At 39.3% G+C, this 25,083-nt stretch overlaps 1 protein-coding gene across 3 annotated transcripts; it reads right to left on the reverse strand.

Annotated features, from left to right (window-relative positions):
- Positions 1-501: 501 nt before the first annotated feature.
- On the reverse strand, positions 502-16,052 carry scrn2 (secernin 2). Of its 3 annotated transcripts, none has more exons than XM_077570998.1 (9): positions 15,899-16,052; positions 14,710-14,872; positions 10,527-10,708; positions 10,073-10,272; positions 5,601-5,816; positions 3,549-3,714; positions 1,650-1,830; positions 1,129-1,284; positions 502-823 (listed from the first exon to the last, which is right to left on the reverse strand). In XM_077570998.1, exons 2-8 carry the CDS (start codon positions 14,869-14,871, stop codon positions 1,132-1,134), a joined length of 1,260 nt encoding a protein of 419 aa, XP_077427124.1. In that variant the 5' UTR covers position 14,872; positions 15,899-16,052; the 3' UTR covers positions 502-823; positions 1,129-1,131. The 3 variants fall into 3 exon arrangements, with proteins under 3 accessions (XP_077427124.1, XP_077427126.1, XP_077427127.1); XM_077571000.1 differs by lacking the exon at positions 15,899-16,052 and adding an exon at positions 11,181-11,273 and having other exon boundaries at positions 14,710-14,851; XM_077571001.1 differs by lacking the exons at positions 14,710-14,872; positions 15,899-16,052 and adding exons at positions 11,181-11,273; positions 14,649-14,674.
- Between the last annotated feature and the right edge of the window lie 9,031 nt (positions 16,053-25,083).

Raw genomic sequence — 25,083 nt, forward strand, 5'->3', positions numbered from 1 at the left:
GAACAATTAAATAAGGTGGATGGAATCTGATTTATGGTGTGATGGAAATATTAAATAAATAAAAAAGCATTAGCCTCAGTGAATTTCAAATTAAGTGACGCTTGTTCACCTAATTTGACAGTGATGTACAATGCTGTAAACTTTGCTTTAAATAAAGTTGAGCTTATTTTATCGTCTCTTTTTTAATATACTGTAAATGTTAAACTGTTCCACAGTCCTTTGTGTATTTGTTTCCAGTTTATTCCTTGAATAACAAGAAATTGTGCAACACTTGACCACAATATTGTAGCCATTTCGCCCCTAATCTATTATTAAGCCTGATATGTGCAGGTGATCACTTCAGAAATAAAATGTAGGACATTTCCCCTTATTCACGATCATGTATTTTCTTTTACTTTGCAAAAAAAATAGTTATTCATACTTTTGACACCTTGCTGTCATTTTTGCTGATTTGCTTGAACTCGTTTGGCTGCCTCTGTTGCTATCGAGACTACAAACAGGTCTCATTCTAAACTGTCTTTATTTCATGTTGTCCAAGAAGTAGCCATGAATCACATGACAACCTTCTGTTTTCCAACAAAAAATCACGTGTTCTCAACATACTCCATACATACTGAAGTGCACAACCACTGCTACATTAGTGCACGTGCCATCCTACACCATTATTAACACTACAGAGGTCTTTGATCTCAGGGTAAATTGATGATCGCATTTTGAACATTTAGTCTTAACTAATGAGGCAGAAGCAAGTTGGAGGAGAAACGGTCCCAGAGTCCCACCTTCCTGCAACTCTTCATTTGCTAGGAATGAGCAGCTGAGGCCACTGTAAGACAAAACAGTTGATCATCATATATGACAGCTTTATGTACATAGAGTAAATAATAAACCACTGACAGCACAAACAGTGACCTTTTAATCAGACTAATCTGTTCTACTTTATTATGAAAAGAACTCAACAGTGTCAGTCATTTTAATGTGCTTTATTATTGTTGTTCATAACTAAATGTTCACAGTTAATCGATTGGGATAAGATTCTAATTTGTATGTAATATCAGGAAAGTTGTTGAACCAGAACCATATTCTAAAGATTGATAGAGAATTTTGCATCAAATCAACCAGTTTTCCCACCTGTCATTGATAGAACTTGATCTCTGTGTCCACACAATCAAAAAACAAGTTTCCCAGTTCATCGCCTGGTATCTCTCCACTCAACACGGCTGAAATCTCACTCAGACACTGCGACTCAAGGTCTCTTAGAATCTCATAGGTAGCTAAGCCCTTGTCCTGCAGGAGAAATGAAAAAAGAAAAGAAAAAAATGCTAAACAACAAACAGGAAAAACTAGATGAATGACATTATTATTAATCATGCCAGCTGTTTATTTTTGGTGTTTGGCAGGAATGTGCAACTTGGCAATGCGGTTTCTACAAATAATTAAAATGAGTTTTATTTACTGTATTTCAATATCCAACAAAACACTAAACAACTGAACTTTTTTTTAATGTGCACTATTTGTTTATGTTTGGTGCACATTTGAGCAATACATTCTGTGTGCAATTCAAAGCTATTTGAACTGTTTTCTAGCGTTACAAGTATGCTGATTCAGTGTTCAGGAGGCTTTCCTAACTATTATACAAGCAATTGACCTACGGGGTCAGTCTTCATGGTGTTAAGTGCCTCCTGGTGAGCCTTGTAAAGGTCGTGTCTGCGGTCCACCTGGTCCTGAAAGCGTGGCTGCTTCTTTACAGGATCATCAGGGCCAAAGTGAGGGGAGACCACCCAAGGCACAGGGGTGTAATCCTCAGAGAAGATATAAGGTTTGAATATGGACCTGTAAGCACAAAGGAGGATGGCGAAGGGAGAAATGACAAAATGAAAAAAGAAAAACAAAAAACTCCCTACTAAGTATTGTACACTCAAAAGCCGCTTTTCAACTGTACCGGTTCTACGTCAAAACGGCCTTACCCCTGAGTGGTCACTTTTCCATTACACTTTTTCGGGGCTGTGCGGTTACAATGGAACCATTTCTTACAATGCAGGCCAAGCAGGGCCGTGATGTCACTGTTATCTGATTGGCTGACAGATGCAGGCATTTCATAAGCGATGTGGCGAGGAACTCTGCTGCACACACACAATTCCTGGTTTAAGCAAGCGCGACAGAGCCATACAAATGCCAAGTCATAAAAATACAGCATATAAAGTGGACATACATTGTGTCTTACAACAATACTTAACACGATATTAACAATTTCATATAGATCAATGGATGACATGCAGCCTGGAGCCTCAGCGGTCCCCCATCCTGGCTTGGGGTAGCTGCCACAGAGCCAGAAGGTGACGATGGCGAGCCACCGCTGGCGACAACAAATCTCATTCAAATGAATGGAGCCGGCGAGCGGCACGCATGTGAACATTTTTACCACAAGCTTCACTTTTTCATCCATTGTACATATGAAATTCTAAATATGGTTACATATCGCTGGAAAACACAATACGCAGTATGTGTAATCTATAGACTGTATTTTTATGTCTCGCTTGCTCAAACCTCAAAATTGATTTTTCATCTGTGCAAAAGCTTTTGTTCAGTTGATGGACTGTAATTTGCAACATCGCCACATCATCAAAATCAGTGGCAGAGACTTGCCAGCCATGAAATGTTATGGCAGAACACCACACGCTGGGAGAGTGCACTGTGCAGTGGAGGCTTGCACAGTTCACTTGTTTCCATTCAAATCTTGCCCCAATTGATTGGCATCTTTTAGAATGGGCTGTTGTGAAACCTGTAATGGAAAAGCACCTAAAGGGATCATTCAAAAGCTAAGGCTATCTCTAAAATGTACGCTGTTTTGCATCTGATTTAGTATTATCTTAATCTAGTAAACCTCTATTATAAGCAAGTGATTTCCTCCCACTAATATTTTTTACTAAATTAAAAAATGGTATACACAAATATGCAGTATAGTATAATATGCACTCTTGTTCCTAATAGTAGTAAGAATTTTAGAGATTTTTATCATCCCGCATTTCTATTTTACTAGACTAGAGTCTTTAATATGAAGAGCCTCCAGTCTCTAAAGCCTGTATCTCATTGAGCGGCGCATGTAGCAAGTGTTATTTTTTTCATCAAGGTTCGTTCAAGGTTGCAGAGACGTGTACTTGCAAACTGTTTTTATGCTCGCAAACAGTTTTTGTCGCCATCAAATTTTGAACATGATCAAAATTTCTTGTTCGATAAGAACAGATTTTAAGACCATTGAAACTGTTGGCAAACATTTTTCCAAAAGTTTGCGACCTTAAACGAACCTTGACAAAAAAAAAAACATTGGCTACGTGCACACACCCTCGCGAGCCTTCACCACTCAGTGAGATACCGCCCTTAGTATTAATTGCCAAAAACCTAGTTTACAGCTCAGGAAGGTTTTTCTGATATTCATGCAATATCTTCAGAAAACTCTTAAGTTTGAGTCTGTTTTAGGCTCTGTATGTTGTTGTTTTCGGCATGTTTAGAATACGCGGTCTGGTAATTTTTGGGCTTCATATTTGACAAACCGGGAGGGGTCTGGAGTAGCAGTGAAGAAGTGGATGCAGGGCAGGCTGGTGTCTCTGGGCAGTATAGACACCATACTCCCTGTGGTGCAAAAACCACCAGAGTCCATGCAGATGCCACTGGGCTTGTCCCTCAGAATAGACATCATCACCTCTGCTGTCACTGAGCCTAATCCATACAAGAAAAACAAGTTTGTCACTGCAAAATCCAATAGTATTCATAATCAGTATGCAGAATAGAAGTACCGGTAGTCAAATCAGTTGTCCAAATACCGCAGTCTATCGACCACCTGAGAATAGCAGGTGAAGATAAGCAAACTCATTGAAGTTTACAATCCCAGAAGGGAATTTCAATACAGTATGTCTACATTTGAGACTTGTTTGTCATTGTCACTATAAAAACTGACACAAGCAGTTCACAACCAAAAATATCAAAATGATAGCAATTGTTTCATTCATTCATTCATTAAGGTCGTGGGTGAGATGGACTTTATCTCAGCTGACTTTGGCCGACAGTCTACAATACATACTGTACACCCTGGACTGGTCACCAACCAGTTGCTGGGAACATACAGGTGTAGGCATACAGATGCAGTACAAACATTCAGACTCATACTGTATATTCACACATTATGTACAATTCAGAGTCTTCAATTACCCTAACATACATTTTGGAATGTGGGAGGAATTTGGAGTTATGGAGAAAGCTCATGCAAATATAGGGAGAATATGCAAATTTAATTAAGAGAGGCTAGAACCAAGTTTCGTAACCTAAACCTCAGAACTGTGAGGCAGTTTCACTAACCACTACAGCACCGTGGAGTTGATTTGTTTTTATTTAGATTTTTTATTTTTATTTTTTTAAGCAAAAGGGATGCTACAAAACCAAATGTAATGTTTTAACTAGAGCTGCCAAACGATATTTTTTTTTAAATCAGATTAATCACATCTTAAAATTTTGATTAATCATCATTTTTGCCCACCAAATTTGAAGAGGACCTGCTATGTTATTAATTTTGACACATGTTATGAGGACGTCTTCAACAATTTTTGATCCACTGCACATTATCATCCTCCTCTTTTTCTAATCAGGTAATTCTCTTGCATAATTTCAAATGGAAAAAAAAGTACCTCAGTAGTTTGACATGAACAAATATTTTGAATGTCATACGCAAACATTTATCAAATGCTTTCCTTTAATGCATGTAGTTATGTTTGTTGCTGAAACACAACCGGCACTACCTTAAAAGTAACCATCCGCGGTCAAGCTAAAAGATCATCTGCAGTCAAAATGAATAGTGTGATTAATCTGCGTTAATACATGATTAATATGATCATTTTTTGTGATTAATTAATAGTGATGTAACAATAACAACAATATCGCGATATTAAAACTGCCACAATATTGTCGTCGTCATGTCACGATATTAAAATTTCAATTTCTGCAGTTCTAGCTTTTTAGTGCAGTTTAATTTTCACAAGGCATGTTTTGGCCCTTCTATGTTTAAAATCCACGCTAATGGTCAGATGAAGGGGAAGGTAATATGCTTGTGAATCGAGTCAATATGTGGAGGAACTCAATGTGTGCGTGTATTAGCAAGTAGGTGCCTCAATATTAAGTGTTATTAGAGATTGTAAGTTGTTTGTATGCATTGCTGTATGTACAAAATCACAATATTGTGCTGTTTCTTTAGTATGAGCTAATTTTTTGTGACCTTTTTTTAATATCACCAACCTCCCCACAATATGGTGATAATTATCGTATCGTGAGCATCATATTGTGGCAATATCGAATCGTGACCTTTGGATATCGTTACATCCCTCTTAATTAATGAGTTAACGTTTTAACTTTGACAGCACTAGTTTTAACCAAATGTACAAGATGTAATACTTTTAAATCATTAAATATACAGTAATGCAATTAGTAAATATTTAACTGTAGAATTGAGAATTATATAAAATCGCTTTTTTGTTGTTGTTTTTTGTTAATGCAACTAGCCCTAAACAAAACCATTACTGATTTAGTTGGGCACCTTAAAAGCCTACGACCCTCACCATCGTGTTGCTGTAGTAGCTCTGCACCCCCTTTGTAGCGCTTTTTGGCAAGCTCCATCCTGACAGGTTGCTTCTCAGGGCTGAACACTTGTGAGAAGTTAAACTCTCCTACACCATCCCACCAGCCCTGTGCCTGGGCCACGCTCCGCAGCTCCGGATGCTCAACGGAAATCTCTGTGCAGATGGTCAATTGGTTGGAGATGTTTGTCACTCCCTCTGAGAAGAGAAATTGACACACAGGTACAACATTTTTGATATCCGTTCATTAAAGAAAGACAATCAGGATTTGCTTTTGCATTGTGGCACAACATAATTATTACAAACAAGCAGAACTGGCCAGGACAAAAAAGATGATACTGTACTTCTAACTTTATATTCCTTCCTTTTACTTTTTTTCTTTCCTTTCCTTATATGATTAATCTTTGCATCTTTAAACAAATAGCAAACGTGACTTTTTTGTGTGTGCCTGGTAGTCAGGTTTGTCAATTTCAAAGTAGTTTAGTCACCAGTGTAGGTTTTTATTTTTGAAACATAAGAGTGCCTGAGTTTGTCTTTCTTAGTGCAAGACCTAAACTGTAAATTTAACCTACAATGAACTACTACAAATTTGCAGTTCGGCATTCATGAATTTGCAGATTTTTTTCAAAATGAGTTTTCTGATTGTTTAGGGGTAAAACTGATTCTCTATTAAATGTTCCATGCCATCAAAACCACATTTCCCACTGTTTTATGCACAGCATAGTCAAAATTAGTTTGCAACATTGTTTATGTTTGACACCTATGTCCTTTGCATGCAATAACCTGAATGAAAAGCAAAGGCCTACAAAAAGTAGGGAATTTGGAATCGGCGTCTTTGTGATGTAGCCTCTCAGGGCCCTATTTTTGTGCCCAGCACAAGACCAGGGCAAAGTGCAGTCTACCTGTGCACTTGGATGGAGTTTTCTTTCTTTTCCCATTTTGCTGGGTTAGTGCGCATAGAATAGGGTATTTTTCACCGTGCTGTGATGGAACACAGCCGACTCCCGACCAATCAAAGCGGCTCCCCTCATTCTCTTTAAAATCAGGGTAGTTAAGGCACACTGTGCTTGATATTTCAGCTGCAGAAATTGACATGCTGGGGTCTGTGCATGAGATGGGTGTGCAAAAAGTGTGTTTATAATGTAAACTGCAAGATCTCCCCTTGCGGAAGGTATAGTTGGCTGCGCATGTGACGTGGGCAATTCTTGTACCACCGATCATGAATCTGTGTGACATCAGTCCATAACAACACCCCCTCACACACACAAAAATGAAGACAATGGGGACAACTGAGAGACCGACCAAAAGCCACTGAATACAATTTGTTGTTCGTTGACAGGGGAGTCAGTGCATCCCGTTTTCGTACCGGTTAATAATAATGATAATAATAACATTATATTCTGCAGCGACCCTTGTGAGAAATAAGCAGTTCAGGATATGGATGGATGGATGGATCTTCATACTGGAATTGCGTACTGTAGTGAATCTTCTGTGTTTACAATGAGAACATTTAGATTCCCTCCAATGTAGTAGGCAATCAAATCTGTTGTAAATAAGACAGGCGTCTGTTGCTGCCACCGTCGCGGCTGCCTATTGTGTCCCGTGTGTGGAGTTTGACCTGGGAGAAGATGCGTTACGTATTTTGCTGTCGTTTGTCGAGCCCTTTAGACAGACACATACACAGAGAGACAGAAAGAGAGAGACAAAGACAGAGAGAGAGAGAGAGACAGAGAGAGTGGTTTAGTTATGGCTAAAATTGCAAATTAAACGGACAGCGGAACAAAAAACGTATAGGGGTTGGCTACAAAACGAAGGGAGGGTAAACACACACAAACAACCAGACTCCAGGCTACAGGGTTCTATTAACAACAAAGGCACACCTGAAGCTAATGTAGACATCAGGGGCTCTCCTGCGTCTATCAACCCGGTGACGTAGGCCACCAATCAGGGAGGTGCGCTCCCACATACTGACACAAAAAACAGCCCCGAACATCGTGGACCGTAACAGTGTGTGTGAGACTGTGTGCGCGCTCACGCGTGCATTATGGGCTTCCATTCCTATGACAACGATGTGCTGATTGGCTGACTACTATGCAAACTGGAAGTATTTTTCACGGTGCAGGCGACGGTAACATTTTGGCAGCAGGAGAGATACTCACAACACCGGCACCCAACATCAAAATGGCAAGTCAGAGAAAGATGGACACTGAGACATTGGTCCCCAACCACCGGGCCGCGGGCCGGTCCTGAGCCGTGGGACACTTTGGACCGGTCCAAGGCGGGCCGTACAGTCGAAAGAATAAAAAAACTTACTGTACTTCAGGTTAATTGATTAGCCGAGGCTTAAAAATATATATATTTTGAAAAGTGACCGGATTCTCTCTGTTTGCAACGGACTCTTGACGCATGTCAAGATGATAATTATCTCAGTCGCGTAGTGCTGATGCTAATCGACAAGTTGGCAAAATGAGTAAAAAACATATTTGGAAAGTTTCTTTGCAACGGAGAAAAAGCCCATTGATGAGACAACATAGAAGTCTATAACCAAGAAGAAAAAGAAAGGTGCATGGACTTACAGCTATAGGTGATTCCCACGCATGATGGCCCACTTAAAAATACATTGTGGATTTGCGACCGTCACCCCCCACCCAGACTGGGTTGCCGGTCCGCAAAAGTTGTGTACTTGTATGAACCGGTCCATGGTGGAAAAAATGTTGGGGACCACTGTCCTAAGAGACTTGATTCGCCTTTAGTGAAAGTTTTTTATTTTTATTTTATCGGTTATATATTACTAAGCAAGAAAGAATCAATGTGATAATGAAAATAATGTTGTTGTGCCTTCCAGTAACTCCTGATTATTACTGTACAGTAGATCCAGCCCCAAAACTACATAAAAACAAAATTTTTCATCACCACGTATGTGCTTTGGACCTATGACTTCCTCAAAATGTATTTTCTGGACCTTTTACATTTCTAAATGAGAACCTCTGTTGTAGCGTTTCAGAAAATATCAGGCCATGCGGCGAGTTAGCAATAACTATTGAAAGTCAAATTGGAACAGTTACTGTCAACTGTAACCGCGGCAAAAACACAGCAACGCGGTAACGGTGCGTATCTTAAAAAAAGTTTCATGTTGCCTTCAAGGACCTTCTAGACCAGGCGTGGGCAGGTTTTGGATGGTTCCCTTCTCCAGCACTGCTGATATATGATCAGCTCATCAGCAAGCTCTGCATAAGCCTGATAACGATCCTGTTGATTGGAATCAGCTGCGTTGGAGCAAGGAAACATCCAAAAACCTGCAGGACTCCGGCCCTCGAGGACCGAGTTTGCCCACCACTGGTCTAGACCCTGGGAAACCACAGAACCCGCGAACCACACACAAGGGTTGCTACAATATTGCGGAGCCACACGACCTCAAACCAGAGTCAAGTGGCAATCTTTATACAGTATTGATGTACTACTCACCCATGCACACGGTAATGTAACAAGTAATTTGATGTTTTATACAGCAAAATACATCTTATATATTGTGCAAGACAATGAAGCTAATGTTAGTGCTTATGTTAATATTTTATCACCATTTAGTTAGTGATTTGATTTACTTACAGCTCTGGCCTCCATCAGGTTTCATTGCGGGAATTGCGCAAGTTCTTAAGTCTAATCTCCTGGTCAATCCACTTTGGTACTGGGCAAGGTTAACCAGGCTAGGCAGTCCTCTGAGAAATGACAATCACAGGCAAACAGCTGCTGGATGTCTGTCGCCGAGGTAGCCGCATCAAAGCACCTCTTATCCGATCACGTTTGCCAGGCTTTGCCTGTCATAGCCGAAAGAGTGGAGCTCCAGCTAGGGAGACTGGCACCTCTGCCAAGGTTGCCACATCACAGTGCCTCTTTCCCAGAAACGCTTGTACGGCATCCCACAGTCCGAGTGCTTGTGAATGCATCACGGGAAGGAAGGGAGGGAGAGGGAGTGATGGAGTTGAGTGACAGAGGTGAACGGAGAAGAGTTGTTGCTTGTGCCGCTATACCTTCATCTCGCTGTTCTTTCCAAAATTTTTTTCTGGTGTCAGCTATGCCCAACACTGTAGCCGTTTTGGTTTACATTGAGAAGGTAAGATCACTGAACAAGGTCTGCTGTTAACATACTTGAGAAACGTTACAATAATGTATAAAGAAAAAATTGAAAATAGATGAATTACCTCATCGCTATTCATCTTTCACACAGCCACTGGTCCTCATGGGAAATGTGGTCTTCATTCAAGGCAAAACACTACCACTTTTGTCCATATGGCGCCGCCAGAATCAACGCAAACTGAATGTTCCTAAGTACTGCTTTAATGTATTACAACCACAAATCCAAAAAGACTTTTACAAAGAAAATGTGTGACTACTTGATAAGCACCACAATAGCTAGCAGAATTGACTCTTACAATCTACACGCCAATAGTAATTACCTGAGATCTTCTGAGCCACCCACAGTCTTCCAGCGGTTTCCAGCACCCATGCTTCATTTCGGTCCACTAAAAGGAAGGTGTTATGGTAGCTGAAAGGTTCTGGATCCTCCCTGCACTGACCACCTTGTCCATGCCGTTCCAACAGGCCAGTGATGACAGTGACAGCCGCCCATGCATTGTCGCCACGCTCCAGGCCCAGCCTGAAGGGGCAGAAATAATGGTTCTCTTTAGCACGTTCGTCTTTAACTTAAAAATAATACAGTGCAACAAGGTCAGATTGACAAACAAATAATAGTTTTCAGCAGAAGAACTGCAGGGACCTTTGAACAGTTCTTAATGCTAGTCAATGTTGGCCTAAACTTTCAGATGTTCTAGAAGAAGGTATCATTGACAAAAACACGGAAACCTAGAGTTGCTCCAGAAGGTGTTATCAGCGTGTTCAGTAGGAGCTTACCTCACAAGATCCATGCCCAGCAAAGCATCTCCAGGAGTGACAGCCTCTCGAGTCCAAACTGCCTCATTCCCTATACAAACTCCCTGATCGTTGGCTCCAATTTCAGCTCCCCACATCCAAGCTGGTTTACTCAGGATGACAGCATGGGTGTGCTCGACCTGAGGGATCTGTATGTATGTGCACTACAGAAGAAAGAAAGCAAAACAGAAAAAAAGAGAGCAACTGAGAAAGAGATACAGGAGACTGAAGACATTTGTACTTTCTTTATCCCCCCCACAGGAAAGTAGTGTTACACCTCTGCTCGGCTGTGAACCCCTCAAACAAGAGTTGAATATCACGACTTGCTGAAACCAATAGAAGCCCTCCATGTGCAAAAAGCAGAGATGTAATACTGAGGTCACCAAACTTGATCCCATCAACTCCTTGGCTGTGACTAGAAATTCAGTCCATAAAGGTTATGAACAGAATTGGTGGAAAAGAGCAGCCTTAGTCCAACTCTCACTAGAAACAAATCTGACTTACTGCCGGCAATGCAGTACATAACAGGGGCTCCGGGACACCATATTCCTGGAGTACCCCTCACAACAACCCCTAAGGGGACACAGTCGAACACCTTCTCCAAGTCCACAAAGCACATGTAGATAGCTTGCTCACCGTTGCTAGCTCCATCGCTAGCGCCTGCTTGCTTGGCTGCTGCTGGCTCACTCGCCGTCGCTAGCTCCTGCTCGTCAGGCTCACTAACCTTCGCTGACATGGCAACATAGAAGTTGGCAGAGGACATAGAAGAAGTCTCTGAGATTTATGTCATAGGAACAATAGCAAGGTTGTGAAGCTAATCGGTCAAATGCGATAATTGAAAGCGGTGAGCAAAGAAGGACAAGAAGATCAAAGAGCTGGAAAGACGAGTGGATGACAATATACAAGAATGGATGACTTTGTGATATCCGGCCTTGAGACAACACCCCCCAAGTTATGCTCGGCTCACAGCAGGCAACAATTGTTGGAGAGGATGCGCCTTGAAGTGAACTGCATTCACTTGAGCAATGATAGATATTATAACATTTTTAATTCTTCATTTCATATATTAACCATTGTTACACATTATTAACATTTTAATTCTTTATATTGACCTTGTCGAGATGTTTTGTGTCCTGGGCAGAGCAGGTGGTGTTGACTTTGACGTCAGACGTAAGGTCAGACGTGTAGTCTGACCTTAAGCTGGGACATACTATTTAGTCTAAAAAAGTTCCTTCTCAGCATTTTGTGCGAAAACACATTTAGTCCTTGAACAGAATTTGTCCCAAAAACACACCCACACCTGACCTTGTTTACGCCATCTGCTCACGGAAAAGTACCAAGAGTATGTTTAGTCTATAAATGAAAAGAGAGGAGGTCTTTTAACTATAAGAAGCCATTCCACACACGGAAGAACCACATTTGACGCTCTGAATCCCACCTGTTTAAGTGATGAATTAGAGGCTGTTATTTGACCAGAGATCTCTGTTAGATTAAAAAATCATTTTTGCAAAGGTGTTTTTTCTTACATTAAATCTATCTTCAAATTTTGGAACACGCAAAGAGGAAATTTATTTCATTCCTCAACAGCAACAAGTCATTAAGTTTTTCAAGAAGGACATTCCTTTAGGAAGTAAAAATGTGAGTGCCTGTCACACGTTACCGCTAAAGCAAAACAACAAATCAAACATCAACATTCGCTTTATGAGTACAAAGTAGAAAGCATAAGATTGAGGTGTTAAAATGTTCAAAAAACTGAAGGGCACAGGAGTATATGACAATGAACATCTCACAAAGAGAAATGCTGAAATTGCACAATAAGCAAGAATCTCGAAGAGGGAAAAGTGCATTCAAAACACCTGGAGGGACAAGAAGATTGAATGGAACACCAGAATAAAAGTCACCAACTCCGGGCCCTCGAAGACACCAATCCAGCATGTTTTGGATGTTTCCACACCAGATTCATGTTGTCAGCTCATCAGCCAGCTATGCAGAAACCTGTGCTGTGTCCGAATGTCCACCCTTGTCCCCTAACGACTCATTCACTTCATAGATATACATATACATATACACTATATAGCGGCTTAACGTAGTGCCCTCATTCTGTTTGGCGATTCGGACAGCCAGCTCACTACTTTCTCTTCGTCGTATATCACGTGACCACTGTACCTGACGCACCGGCGCATAAATCTCCGACTATTTATTGTAAATGAAAATGTTTCATTTCATTCAACTGTACTTTAGTTCCTTGTTGTAAATATTTTCAACTAAAATGCATTAATTATTTCCATAGTAAATGTTAATGCATCGCTTTGATTCTCGCACTTGCGCTGTCGATCGTGCCATGTTTTTTTTTCATACTTGCAATGCATTGTGGTCTATATCAACCAGGTTGATGTTCACTACTTTTCAGAGTGCATTGTGGGTAATTTTGAGTGCCCTACATTTCCGCTCCCTGGACATTCAGACGCCACTACAAAATGGCGTGACCCCTCAGTAGGACACTATATAAGGAGTTGGGTGCACATTCGGACACAGCCCCTATAACGATCCTGTTCATTTGAATCAGGTGTGTTGGCGGAGGAAAACATCCAAAACATGCCGGATAGGTGCCCTCGAGGACCGGCGTTGGTGACCCCTGCATTACAGACATCAAAGATCTTGATCAACCATGGTCAACAAATGATTTGGAAAAGCTTGTGAAAAGAAAAATGATTTTAAGGAATTCATGAAATATCAAAGAAAGGAAAAAGAAGATAGGTATAAGAAATATAAGAACAGACTGACATCTCTTTTGAGACAGCAAAGCAAAGACACTTTAGGCACTACAGAATATAAGAATAACATCACAAGAATTGTACAAAACATTCTACCCTTTTAAATATGCAGATAGAAATAATGACATCCAAAATAATAGAAGTACTTTTAGATGCAGTGCAGTTTCACAAAAAAAAAAACCACTACCATAACCAAAATAAGTATGCAGTTTATGCATTGTTAAACCGTACCACACAGTCATCACAAAATAAGAAAAAATATATTTGTAAATGTAGAATTATTAATATATATAATAGATGTGACTCATTAATTTTGATTTTTGAATATTATTTTAATAATAATATTGTGGCTTAAATGTGCATTATAAACTGGAGATTGGCAGCAAATCTGATTAAACAATTTGTCCATTCTGCTGTTATAATTTAAAAGCAGACTGAATTGACAAAAGCTATGACCTTAGAATGTTTGGCAGTTATCTCCACTCAAACATTCACAGAATGTCCATCTGTTAATGTTTGAAAGTCTTAGTTCAACCTGCAATCCCACATTCAACATATGTTTTCATGTGGTAACGTCTTATTTCTCTAATGTTACACATTTAGTGCCATTTCAACCACATTTTAAAATAAAAAATATATATACTGATTAGATTAGCATTGCATTATTGCAATTGCACTATTAAAGATACTGCCTAAATAGAACAAACAAGTTATCTTAAATTAATAATAATAATAATATAAGACAAGACTACCAGAAAACAAGGACACTGTGTACAGTTTCTCAGGCAAACAATGAAATGATCTTATATATAATTTAGTTGTGCACAAAATGCATATAAGCCCATTAATTACATGCACTGTTAACGGTGCTGTGTCTGAATTGCTATTTGAAAGAGGTGTTAAAATGTGCTTTTGAACAGTGAATTCAAAGATTTGTTTCTAAATGCTTTACATTATACAAGATAATTGCTGGAAAGATGTGTAAAGACAAACTACTCAGTTGTGGAGCTATAGCGTAAAACAGTTTTCACTATCTCAATTTTCTAAATTTTTGTGTGTGGCTAAAAGGGTGCCACCTTAAATGCCTATACCCCAAAATTCTCTCATCCCTAGCCGCTTCAGGTTTAGGTTTAAAAATATATATATAAATTCATGCATTTAAAATGGCTATCAATTGTACATAGATGTTTTCTATTCGTTCTATCCCTGCGTATAGCAGAGATCCTATCTGCACTTTTACTGCAGTACATATGTTTTTTTTTCTGAGAGTAACCCGAATTTATTATGCACATAACATATGTTAATATACCAGGTACAGTACTAGTCTTACCTGCAGGCCCCCAAAATGTTGATGTGCATCACTAAAACTAGATGACTAAAAGTGGTACTACCTCCAGCATGGTGCCGGGAGGGTGAGATGATGGAAGGTAGTGCACTACCTCCTGCACCTCATCCCGGGGGCGGTCAGAGTTCTTCCCAAAAATGACATGGTCGTCAAGAGAGCCAGGGGGCAATGAAACAAAACAGTCACATGACATGGGATCTTCTGCCATCCTAAAACAAAAAGAAAATAAATAAATAATACTAATAACAATAAAATATCCTATATATAGTAATTCCAACATAAATCTTTATTCTTCTTATGAAATTGAAATTTTTATGACGCAACACCTATGGTTCAGAATGCAGATTGAGCCCTCTGCATGACCATATACTTCAAATGTCATAATAGCACCCCAGACATATACCTACTGTATGGTGATACTGAGATGTAATATACGATTTTAAGGATTCGCTGTAAAATACTGCCTTGTGAACAGTATACTGTGTGCTTGACGTGATTGGGAGTGTCGTCTTCAAAAATCAGACGTTAGAATCGCTGCTGTCCTTGTCTTTTCTGACTAGATATCAATAACAGTTGGCTATATCGCTGTCTTTTTTAATTGCGTTATCAGGAAGGAGTGGTATGTTTTAAAGTTTTAAAATGTAGGAAAGTCCCCAGAAAATACATATAGACATATACATATAGATACTTGAAAATTGTAATTACTGTATTTACTTTGTTTGCATGTGCGCGTGTGTGTGTGTGTGTGTGTGTGTGGGGTGGGGGGGGTTAATGTGTGCAGTTCAGAATAAAAAGATTCAAGTAGTGCTCATTCGTTTGTTTGTTTTTTGTCGAGTCTCAGACGAGCGAAACACCGACCACCTCTTCCACATCAGCGACAACTAGGGATTAGGAGACAGTTTTGTGCAGAGAGCACTTTATTGACTGTAATCTGCACAAATCCGACCGCTACATAGCGAGACGTCGCCCTGGTGTCGTATTAGCGTCAACGGACAACATTTAATTTTGAAATAAATTCTGCAAATGTAACACGCTAGCAGGTTTCTGTCGACTAGTGTTTATTAATCAAGATAAGGCCTGAATACAAACGCTCGATTGTAGTCGAAATGTAGCGCGTGTCGTCTATGCCTAAATCGTCACTTTGCCTTTTCTGGGTGGGGGAGACGACACTGACAGTGTTAGAACTGTGTAAACGATCGCAAGAACATTACTTTTCCTGCCAAAACCGCATTTACCTTTCGGATATTGTGAGCGCTGACGGCCAGCTGGTAGATGACAGGTTGGAGACTCAAGAGTCACGTGACCAAGAAATCCCAAAGTGTGTACTTAAAGGACTCGTCTCTCCTGGCCACTCACTTGATCAACGGCCTCTTGTCGTGCATCATTATTCTGAACTAGGCTGCTAAAATGCTGCTCAGGCTTTCGCTATTACTTAATTTTGTTTGCCAAAATTCCCGACGCCGGGTTATCTGCTACTATAATACGACAAGCCCCTTAGTGCGCGGATAAGCGAGCAACACCGTTGAGATATTTCAGCACCTGAAAAACAAGTTTTTTCAAAAATATTGCTGATTAAATCCTTTGCAATGGCAATAAATAAATAAATAATCATTTAACCTTAGTGCCCATGCATGTTGCATCGTAATGTTAATTTTCAAGTTTTTATTCAAAGGTGTTGTACATGCTAGCTATGTTACCTACCATGCTATTGGTAAAGAACAAAAGAAAACCATGATGATAATAATATGCTTTTTTTTTTTTTACCCCCTGATGAGAAGCCTACTGTCTAGCCTAGCGTAACGGCTGAAAGCGTATTTTACATGGTCACAGCATAATAATGTAATTTCTGCTGAGTCATGTACATGAACGTAGCTCACTTAAATATAAAATAGCCCACTTCTTAACAGGGTTGCATGTATGTTGTGAGACACAACTTCAGGGTATAATTACTTAATTTAAAATTTGTTTGTGATGATAAACATAATAATAAAGCATAATGGAACTCATGACAAAAAGGCAGATTTAAGATTTATTTTATTGATGAATTTTTATTGGACATTTTATTTAAAAAATGCAGTAGGAAAAGCAAGAATTGAAAAAACAAATCTACCATATAAAAAAAACATATTGAAACACCACATAATGTTGTCACATAATGTCCAAAAATCATTTAGATTCATCTCTTCACCATTACCTAAATTACTGAATATACTATACTATACTATACTATACTATACTATACTATACTATACTATATATATATAATTACAGAATATACACAATATGTTATACATACATACATACATACAGCAGCATATTTAGCCATCAAGAGACAGGTAAAAAAGAAGAAAGTAGAAGTGGAAAAAGCCATTAGGTGGTGCTCAAGAGCTATAAGGAGTTTTCTTCACATTCTTGTTTATTTTATGTCTGGTGCCACTCAAGGCTGAAATAAGAGAACAACATGCCTAAAAGCAATTTCATTACTGAATGTAAGAACCTGTGAAATGTTTTTTTATCAACAAACCTTGGAGAGAAAAAAATTGTCTGATCAGCTCTTAAATCCAACTCATATGAGCTGTTTTTGTTATCCTTAATATATTAGTCCAAACAAATTTACCTTTAATTTTGCTATAGGCAATTAAAATAAATAGGAAGTTGAAGAAACAAGGGTGGTCTCTTATTTTTTTCCATGGCTGTAGACAGCATTGTCCCAAGGCCTCAACGGGGGATGGTACGATCTGGTGTTGATAAAGGCAGATGACAGAGGTGGCAGCAGACCTTCCATCCGGTTTGCAAGGGCCAGCATGAATATAAGCCTCTACCAGCAAGAAGAAACACTAAGGGCCTTATTTTCATGCAGTATGCAGCGCAGAACACAGTCTAACAATGTATATGGGTGGAGTTTCTTTGTGAGGTCAATTGTTTTATTTTTGCTGTAGGTTACACTCTAAATATTTGGGTTTGACATGGTCATGATCTAGGTTTTGTTTGGAATTTAGTTTTCATGTTTTCCTTGTGTCTCATTTTGTCAGTGTTTCATCAAGTTTTATCAGGTCAACCCGTGCTTGTTATCCTGGTCCCTCGTGTCATCCAATCAACTCCCTCAGCCACATGTGTCTTGTTCAGGTGTCTCTCGTCACGTCAGTTGGTGTTTATTTTGTTCCCTGCTTTCTTTTAGCCCTTGTTGGTTCATTGTCATTCACCAGCAATTGTAATTTTGAATCTTGTTTTGGACTATTGTCTTTTCTTTTTTTCAGGAATGCCCAATATCTTGCTTTGCCTTCATTCTTGTTGAATTAAATAGTTGAGTCCACGCTTGCCTCTCCACCTTGCTTCCCTGTGTTTGGTTCCTCAAAACCGGGGGTTGGGGGGATTATTGAGTCCGAGTGGACCATGTGTTTTGTGGATGGCTTGATGATTTTGGATGTTTCCCTGCTCCAACGCACCTGTTCCCAATGAACAAGATCGTTATCAGGCTTATGCAGAGCTTTCTGATGAGCTTCAGGTGTGTTTGAGAATTGAAACATCCAAAACCTGAAGGACTCCGGCCCTCGAGGACCGAGTTTGGACACCACTGCTCTAACTAATCATTTCCATAAAGGAGCTCTCAACTTGCTTACTCAGCTGGCCAGTAGAGAGCTACAACTTTGTATTGAACGGCCACAAATTGGCATTTTGTGCTCGTGTTACTTTTATTTTGTTTCCACAATAATAATAATAAATAAAAGTTAAAAAAACATGTGCCCCCTTTTCATCTTTGGGTAACTGCCCCTCCAAAGTGCCCTCCTGTCCCCGGTCAGCACAGTGAGATTACATGAGGCTTTGAGCTTTTTTAGCATAACAGCTAGCTTGGCTACATTTCCATCAATATATGTAAAGTTCCAAGAAATAACTTCCACTGTGTTAAAAATAGTAGAGAATGTGGTACGAGTAAATTCCCATCTCAGATAGCTACTACCTGTTCAACAACATTGCAACATTCTTTGTATGTCATTGCTTTGTCTTAACCAGAATGCTGTTGTGCCAATAACTGCTGCACATTGACATTTAAATGAGACATGACATTTGAAAAAGTGACTCATGCTTTACCTGTGAGTCCTGTCAGATGTACAGTCATATTTACGATATTTCAGATCAATGACAGGTACATACAGTCCATCATGCACAAAATATTATTTTTGTTTTGATGTTGTTCTTGAGTTATTTTCGATGAAGTTGGCAGCGGACGTGCTAATGGCACATTTGGAATGCCGGAGACACCCGAAATGAATTCTTGAGAGGTTTTTGAGGAGACAACTTGTTACCTGAATGGCATTCATCCTCTTACACACCCCTGTTGGCCTTTCATCTCCTGGTCTGCGCTGACAGGCACTGCACATCCTGTCTATCCTTACACACAAACAGTAAAAACAACATGGGAAATAGACACCCTCTTGAGCCTATGGCAAACACACATGTGAGTCACTCACACATACAGTAATGCATAAACAAAGGCTGGAACAGACAGAAAGAAAGCCTATGGAGAAATATTCCTTCATTCATTCATTTAACTTTTTATTTACCCAGGTAAGGCAATTGAGAACAAATTATCTTCTGTAATCCTTGCTTGGTAGCAGACATGCAAATACTAATAGATACATACAAGCTACAATAAACTGTACAGTGACAATGTACAAGACAAATTGTTCTTGCTGCTCGTTAAAACGTAAAACAAAAAGCGCCATGGCACAAAACACCAAAAACACTACACACAATGAACACTAAACACAAAGGGTGGAAAAGCACAAACCTAACAGAAAATTGTGTGAAGCTCATGTAACAGGCTGCCATCGTTAAAGTCCATCTTTAAAACAATACAAATACACTAATCCACATGGACGCTAATGACATCAATATCACTCTGGAAATTATACAACAACTTAAATAGTGTAGCACAAAAAATTATTTTTGGGGAATTATGAACAATTTAGTCTTTGTGGTGACTTTCCTTGTTTGGTTTGAAACACAATTCAAATGTGCGTAATGTACAGTCCTCTCCACAAATTGCAAGATCATTACCATTGTTTTTGATGTATAATGAAGACATTTGTGTTTCAGATCCAAAGATGAATATGAGACAAAAGTTCAGAAGTCCAGCCTTTATTTCATGGTATTTACATCTAGATGTGTTAAAACACTCAGGACATAGCACCTTTTGTTTGAACCCACTCACCTTTCAAGTGAGTGAGCAAAAGTATTGCAACAGACATCTTTAAATGAACAAAAGGGGACGTCAACCCAAACATTTTCGTTACAATAATATACCTGAACTGTATTTTATGCGCCCCAACTAGTCTGATCACTGCATTTTGATTAATATTGTGCTTGTGGAATATGAGTTAAAGCTTCTCTTTGTAAAAATTAACCCAAAAATAACTGTACAAATGATTTTTATTTGACCATTTATGACTCAAACATCTTCAAATTAGCAGATTAACACCTAGCTGCTAACAATGGGTACTCCTGCAAGTCTCTGGCCAATAATTTTCAGAATGGATTCAGGTTCAAATTTCCTGCCCACTGTCTGCAGATGTAACATCATGCGTGTACGTGAAGAAGAGAGTGTGCAGTTAGTTATATTGCCACATGTGGCAGTACTGATTCAAAATTAAAGTTCCTGCATTTAAGCAGCAAAATCCACTCTTTTTCCTCCATCTCAGGGGTCAGCCATTTTGCCACTGGTTGTCAACTGAAAATGACCACATTTGCTCAGGGCTCAGGTAACGACCCATCACGGCTCACCTGTTTTCTAAAGCTGAGCCGTGATTGGTTAGCCTGGAAATCAGACTCATCGATGTAACCAACGAATGAGTCTGGTTGTCAGTAAGCTGGGGGCTTTAGGACCCAGATGCGGGAATGCAGAGCAAGGAGGCAGAGGTGCAGTCCAAAAAGAGGTTTTAATTTCTAATCAAAAAAAAAAACTAACTTCAAAAAACAAAATAAACTGAACTAACAAAAGATGAAGCTAAACATGACAAAACAACTAAGGCGAGACTAACAATATGACATGGATCCTGATAAGGTAACAAGGTCAGCGTGACGTGGCGAAAGACTTACGACAGTGGCAACAGCAAAAATGAACCGACACAGACAGGGGGGAGACAACCGACTAAATACACCAACACTAATGACATGACAAGACACACCTGGCTGAGGGCACTGATTGGATGACACATGAGGGTGATGGGGACATAGGTGGACACAATCAGGGTTGACACCGACACCACACGAGGAAGGGCAAGTGACCAGAAACGAGAGGAGTAGACTTTTCACAATAAAACAGGAAATGACAAGACAAGGGGAACACACAAGGAAAACATGACAGGGAGTAAACAAAACTGAAAATAAACATGACACTGGTGACTGTCGACATCAAGCGCAAATATTTCTCAGGAGGGGCAAACCTTACCAAACAGACAGTGATCCAATCAGTGAAGAGGTGACGTCATAAAAACAGGATGTTTGTGTGGAAAAGTAGTAAAGACACGGATGTACATATAAAATATACAATATTCATATGTAAGTCCGTGAGTAAACAGTATCGATGGATGGATACGGAGCAAATTCAACATGGCTACTCGAAGAGAGACAGGAGTGAATGATTTATGCCGTTCGTTGTTACGGTAAAAACTTGATGATTCATGTGATGATAGACTTCCGGCACCGAAGAGTGACGTTTCTCACAAACAACACGTCACAAATTTCATTGCACGGCTCGTTATGCACTGCTCGGGCCGAAAGCACTTTCAACGGCCAAGTGACCAGACTAACTTTCTTTTGTTCAAGAAAGTGGGTGTGGCTTGCCAGGCTAGTGATTGGTTGCTACCTGAGCCCTGAGCAACTATGAGTCATTTTCAGTGGACAACAAAAAACAAAATGGCCGCCCCCCTAGATTAAGGAAATATTAATATTAGTCAATGGGAACCGCCAAAATGTCCCCACAATTTCAAGTCGGTCCCCACAATGTTAGTTAAACCTGGAAAAACCTGCATGTATGGGCCCCACAATCTAGCAAAGACAAAAGCACACACACACGCTGAAAATGAAGTCGTCTCAGCACACAAGTGTATGCAGCATGTAGCAAAAGGCCTAAAGAGGAAGCTGAGGGGTGTTAAGAAACCAAAACAGCTGGTGAGAAACCCAAAAGATATTCATCTGAAGGGGCAGACAGGATGGTATTGAAGGATGACCAATAAAGCATAACATTATCGTGTGTGTCTTGCTGGAGGATTACTTGTAAAATGAGAAAAATGCTGGGTGTCTACATGTGTCCGTCTTGCTGGCATTAAAGTCCTGCATTGAGAAAAAAAGAAGAAGAAAAAGTTGTGCATTGAATTGCTATTGCTATTCCTGCAATCCAAAACATTTTGATGGGTTGCCTTTCAGCTCTTACCGCATCAACATTTCAACTTTTATAGCCACGCACACACCATAAAAGGATTTTTGAAAATTAGACAAAATAGAGCAATTAAAAATTTCTCTACAATTAAATTTGCGGTTAAAAGGCAGTGGTGGAAAATGGGAGGAGAAGATGGGCGGCATCAGTCGTACAGACGGTAATGACGGCGCCACTGCTGTCTAACAATCAAAGATGGGAGGCGGGGGCTAGCGAGGAAGTCTTCCTTGGCAAAATACAGGTGTTTGCCACAATCAAAGCACAGCTTGCAGAAATGACTGGGTTTGAAGTTGAAAGAGGAGGCAGGAGAAGAGGGGGCCTGTGTGATGAGTGAGTGCCTGCTTGAGGGCCAAAATCTATCTTAATGCTGTGGGCAAGAATAGCCTGAGGGATTTGGAATAATTAACAAGGATAAGAAAATAGACGACCTCCGTGTTTACTGTTGACTTAATTTGGATTTTCTTTACCTATGGAGGGGAAGAGATGTTTTAGTCTTGCTCTCAAAAGTCTGGCAAGTTAGAAGAAGACATTGAGAGAGGGTTCCCATGTGATTTTGAAATGACACGCCAGTGCTAAAACTTTTAAATACACTTTATTAAATGGTATAGGAATCACATATACTACTGTAAATGAATGCACACATCAGGAAAGCTATTATATAAAGTCTCAGAATTCATTTGGATGTTTCATGGAAATAATATTCGCATTCAAACCAGTGGTTCCCTACTTTTTTTTTTGTCTTGTGTACCCACGAACCCTTTCATCATGCCATACACTCATCGGCATTGATGATTCTCCAAAAATAGAACATAACACAATTGATTATTACATGAAAATAATTTTTATTTTGTCTCCTTAACTGGAACATTTAAATGTCATTTAATTGGCATTGTAGTTTTTTTTACTTCTTCTTCTTCTTCTTCTTTACTCAAATTAGACTTAAATATAAAAATGTTGCCTTGAAAATAGAGACTATACAGTACAGGCCAAAAGTTTGGACGTACCTTCTCATGCAATGCATTTTCTTTATTTTCATGACTAATTTACATTCTTGATTCCAACTGAAGGCATCAAAACTATTAATGAACACATGTGGAGTTATGTACAGTACTTAAAAAAAGGAGAAATAAGTGAAAACATGTTTTATATTCTAGTTTCTTCAAAATAGTCACTCTTTGCTCTGATGATTTTTTTGCCCCCTCTTGGCATTCCCTCGATGAGCTTCAAGAGTACCGTAGTCACCTGAAATGGTTTTCCAACTGTATTGAAGGAGTTCCCAGAGGTGAGAATGCCAAGAGTGTGCAAAGCAGTAATCAGATCAAAGGGTGGCTAGTTTGAAGAAACTAGAATCTAAAACATGTTTTTAGTAAGTACATAACGCCACAAAACATGTGTCCATTCTTGGTTTTGATGCCTTCAGTGAGAATCTACAATGTAAATAGTCATGAGATTAAAGCAAACACATTGCATGACTTTTGGCCTGTACTGTAAATTAAAAAAACTGACATCAAAATTAATAGTTAGCCCACCTTTAGGATATATAACTCTTATACAGTAAGTGCTCTTTAAACAGGCATTTCAACTTAAGTTATCAGGAAATTGTTTCCCCAGGTAAAGAAGTTGTAGCGCACACCTACCATTTTATTGACAGGCAAATTACTGAGAATATTTATCCTCTTGCAAATAAAATATCAAATATTTCTACCAATCACGCAGTGTACTTGCGTACCCCTGGTTGGGAAACACTGCTTTAGATGACTAATTGCAATCGGAATCGTGTATATCACAGTGACATCAATACAAAATTTATTAACTACCGTACTCATTAACTTACACCGCAGGAAGAATATGGAGATTGTTTCAGGAACCACAGATGTTTTCGGGGAGGTTCCAGACCACAAAGCCATGCTGAAGAAACAGGAAATGTGTACACATAAGCATCAGTGTCAAGGTTAAAGTGTCAACAAGCTATGAAATATGCAGTGCGATATTCGAATCATTGGGAGAAGATGAATACCACAATGTGACTTCTCATACATTGCTTTGTACTGTAAATAAATGGCAATAGCAACACTTTATGATTCGTGATTAAACTTACTGCATAACGATCGAAGACTTTGGTACTTTATTGAGTACAGTACTTTATTTGATGTGGCATGTAATATGTCCTCTTTGTGTTATTTCATAGACAGAATACAAAGTAATTTAATCAAGATGCAAATCTTAAAATTACTTGTCGTTTGGTTACATTTTGGCATTTAAAAAATGAGCAGCAATGACAAGAAGTTATTTCCCTATCTGTCTTTTTGTCAGTTGATCCAAAACAGCTCCGACAACATGCTGTGACAGGTAAGGAATTACCACTGGTGACTGAATAATAATAAATGGGGGAAAACAAAAGGTACATGGAGGGACATTCAAACTTGTGTGGTGTACTGCACATCCAAATCAATCAATGGAGTAGTTATTCAAACTCAGTCCTCTTACAAGCAAGATATTCAGGTTTCGGGACTTTTGTAACCATTCATTTCGATATAAAATGCAGTACTGTGTATAAAAAAGCTTTTGTGAAATAATTCACAACAGAAGCAGATTCATGTCAGACCTCCTGCGTTCTGTCACCGCATTCGGTTAGAGTCAAACCACCTCTCAGGCGTGTTGCCAATTAAAGGATTTCCGAGTCTTAACTATTCACAAACAGCTATTACACAGTATGCCTATACGTATACTGCTCAGCTGTTAAAAATGTATTCTTGGCGTGCACATACGTTAGAAAAATCACTTTTACTCGCACATTGTAAAGGTGAAAACATTTCATTCTAAAAGCAGTTTCAACATTAAAAGAAAAAAAAAGGTCATTGTGTGCTGATAGCTGTAAATATGTTAGATATACAGCAATTCAATGCTTATTACTTTGGATAGGCACGACTTATTACACAGTGCTCCTTAAAAGAGATACTGTTACAAAGGCACATGCATGTATTT

This window comes from Vanacampus margaritifer, chromosome 7, assembly GCF_051991255.1.
Source record: "Vanacampus margaritifer isolate UIUO_Vmar chromosome 7, RoL_Vmar_1.0, whole genome shotgun sequence".
NCBI lineage: Eukaryota > Metazoa > Chordata > Actinopteri > Syngnathiformes > Syngnathidae > Vanacampus > Vanacampus margaritifer.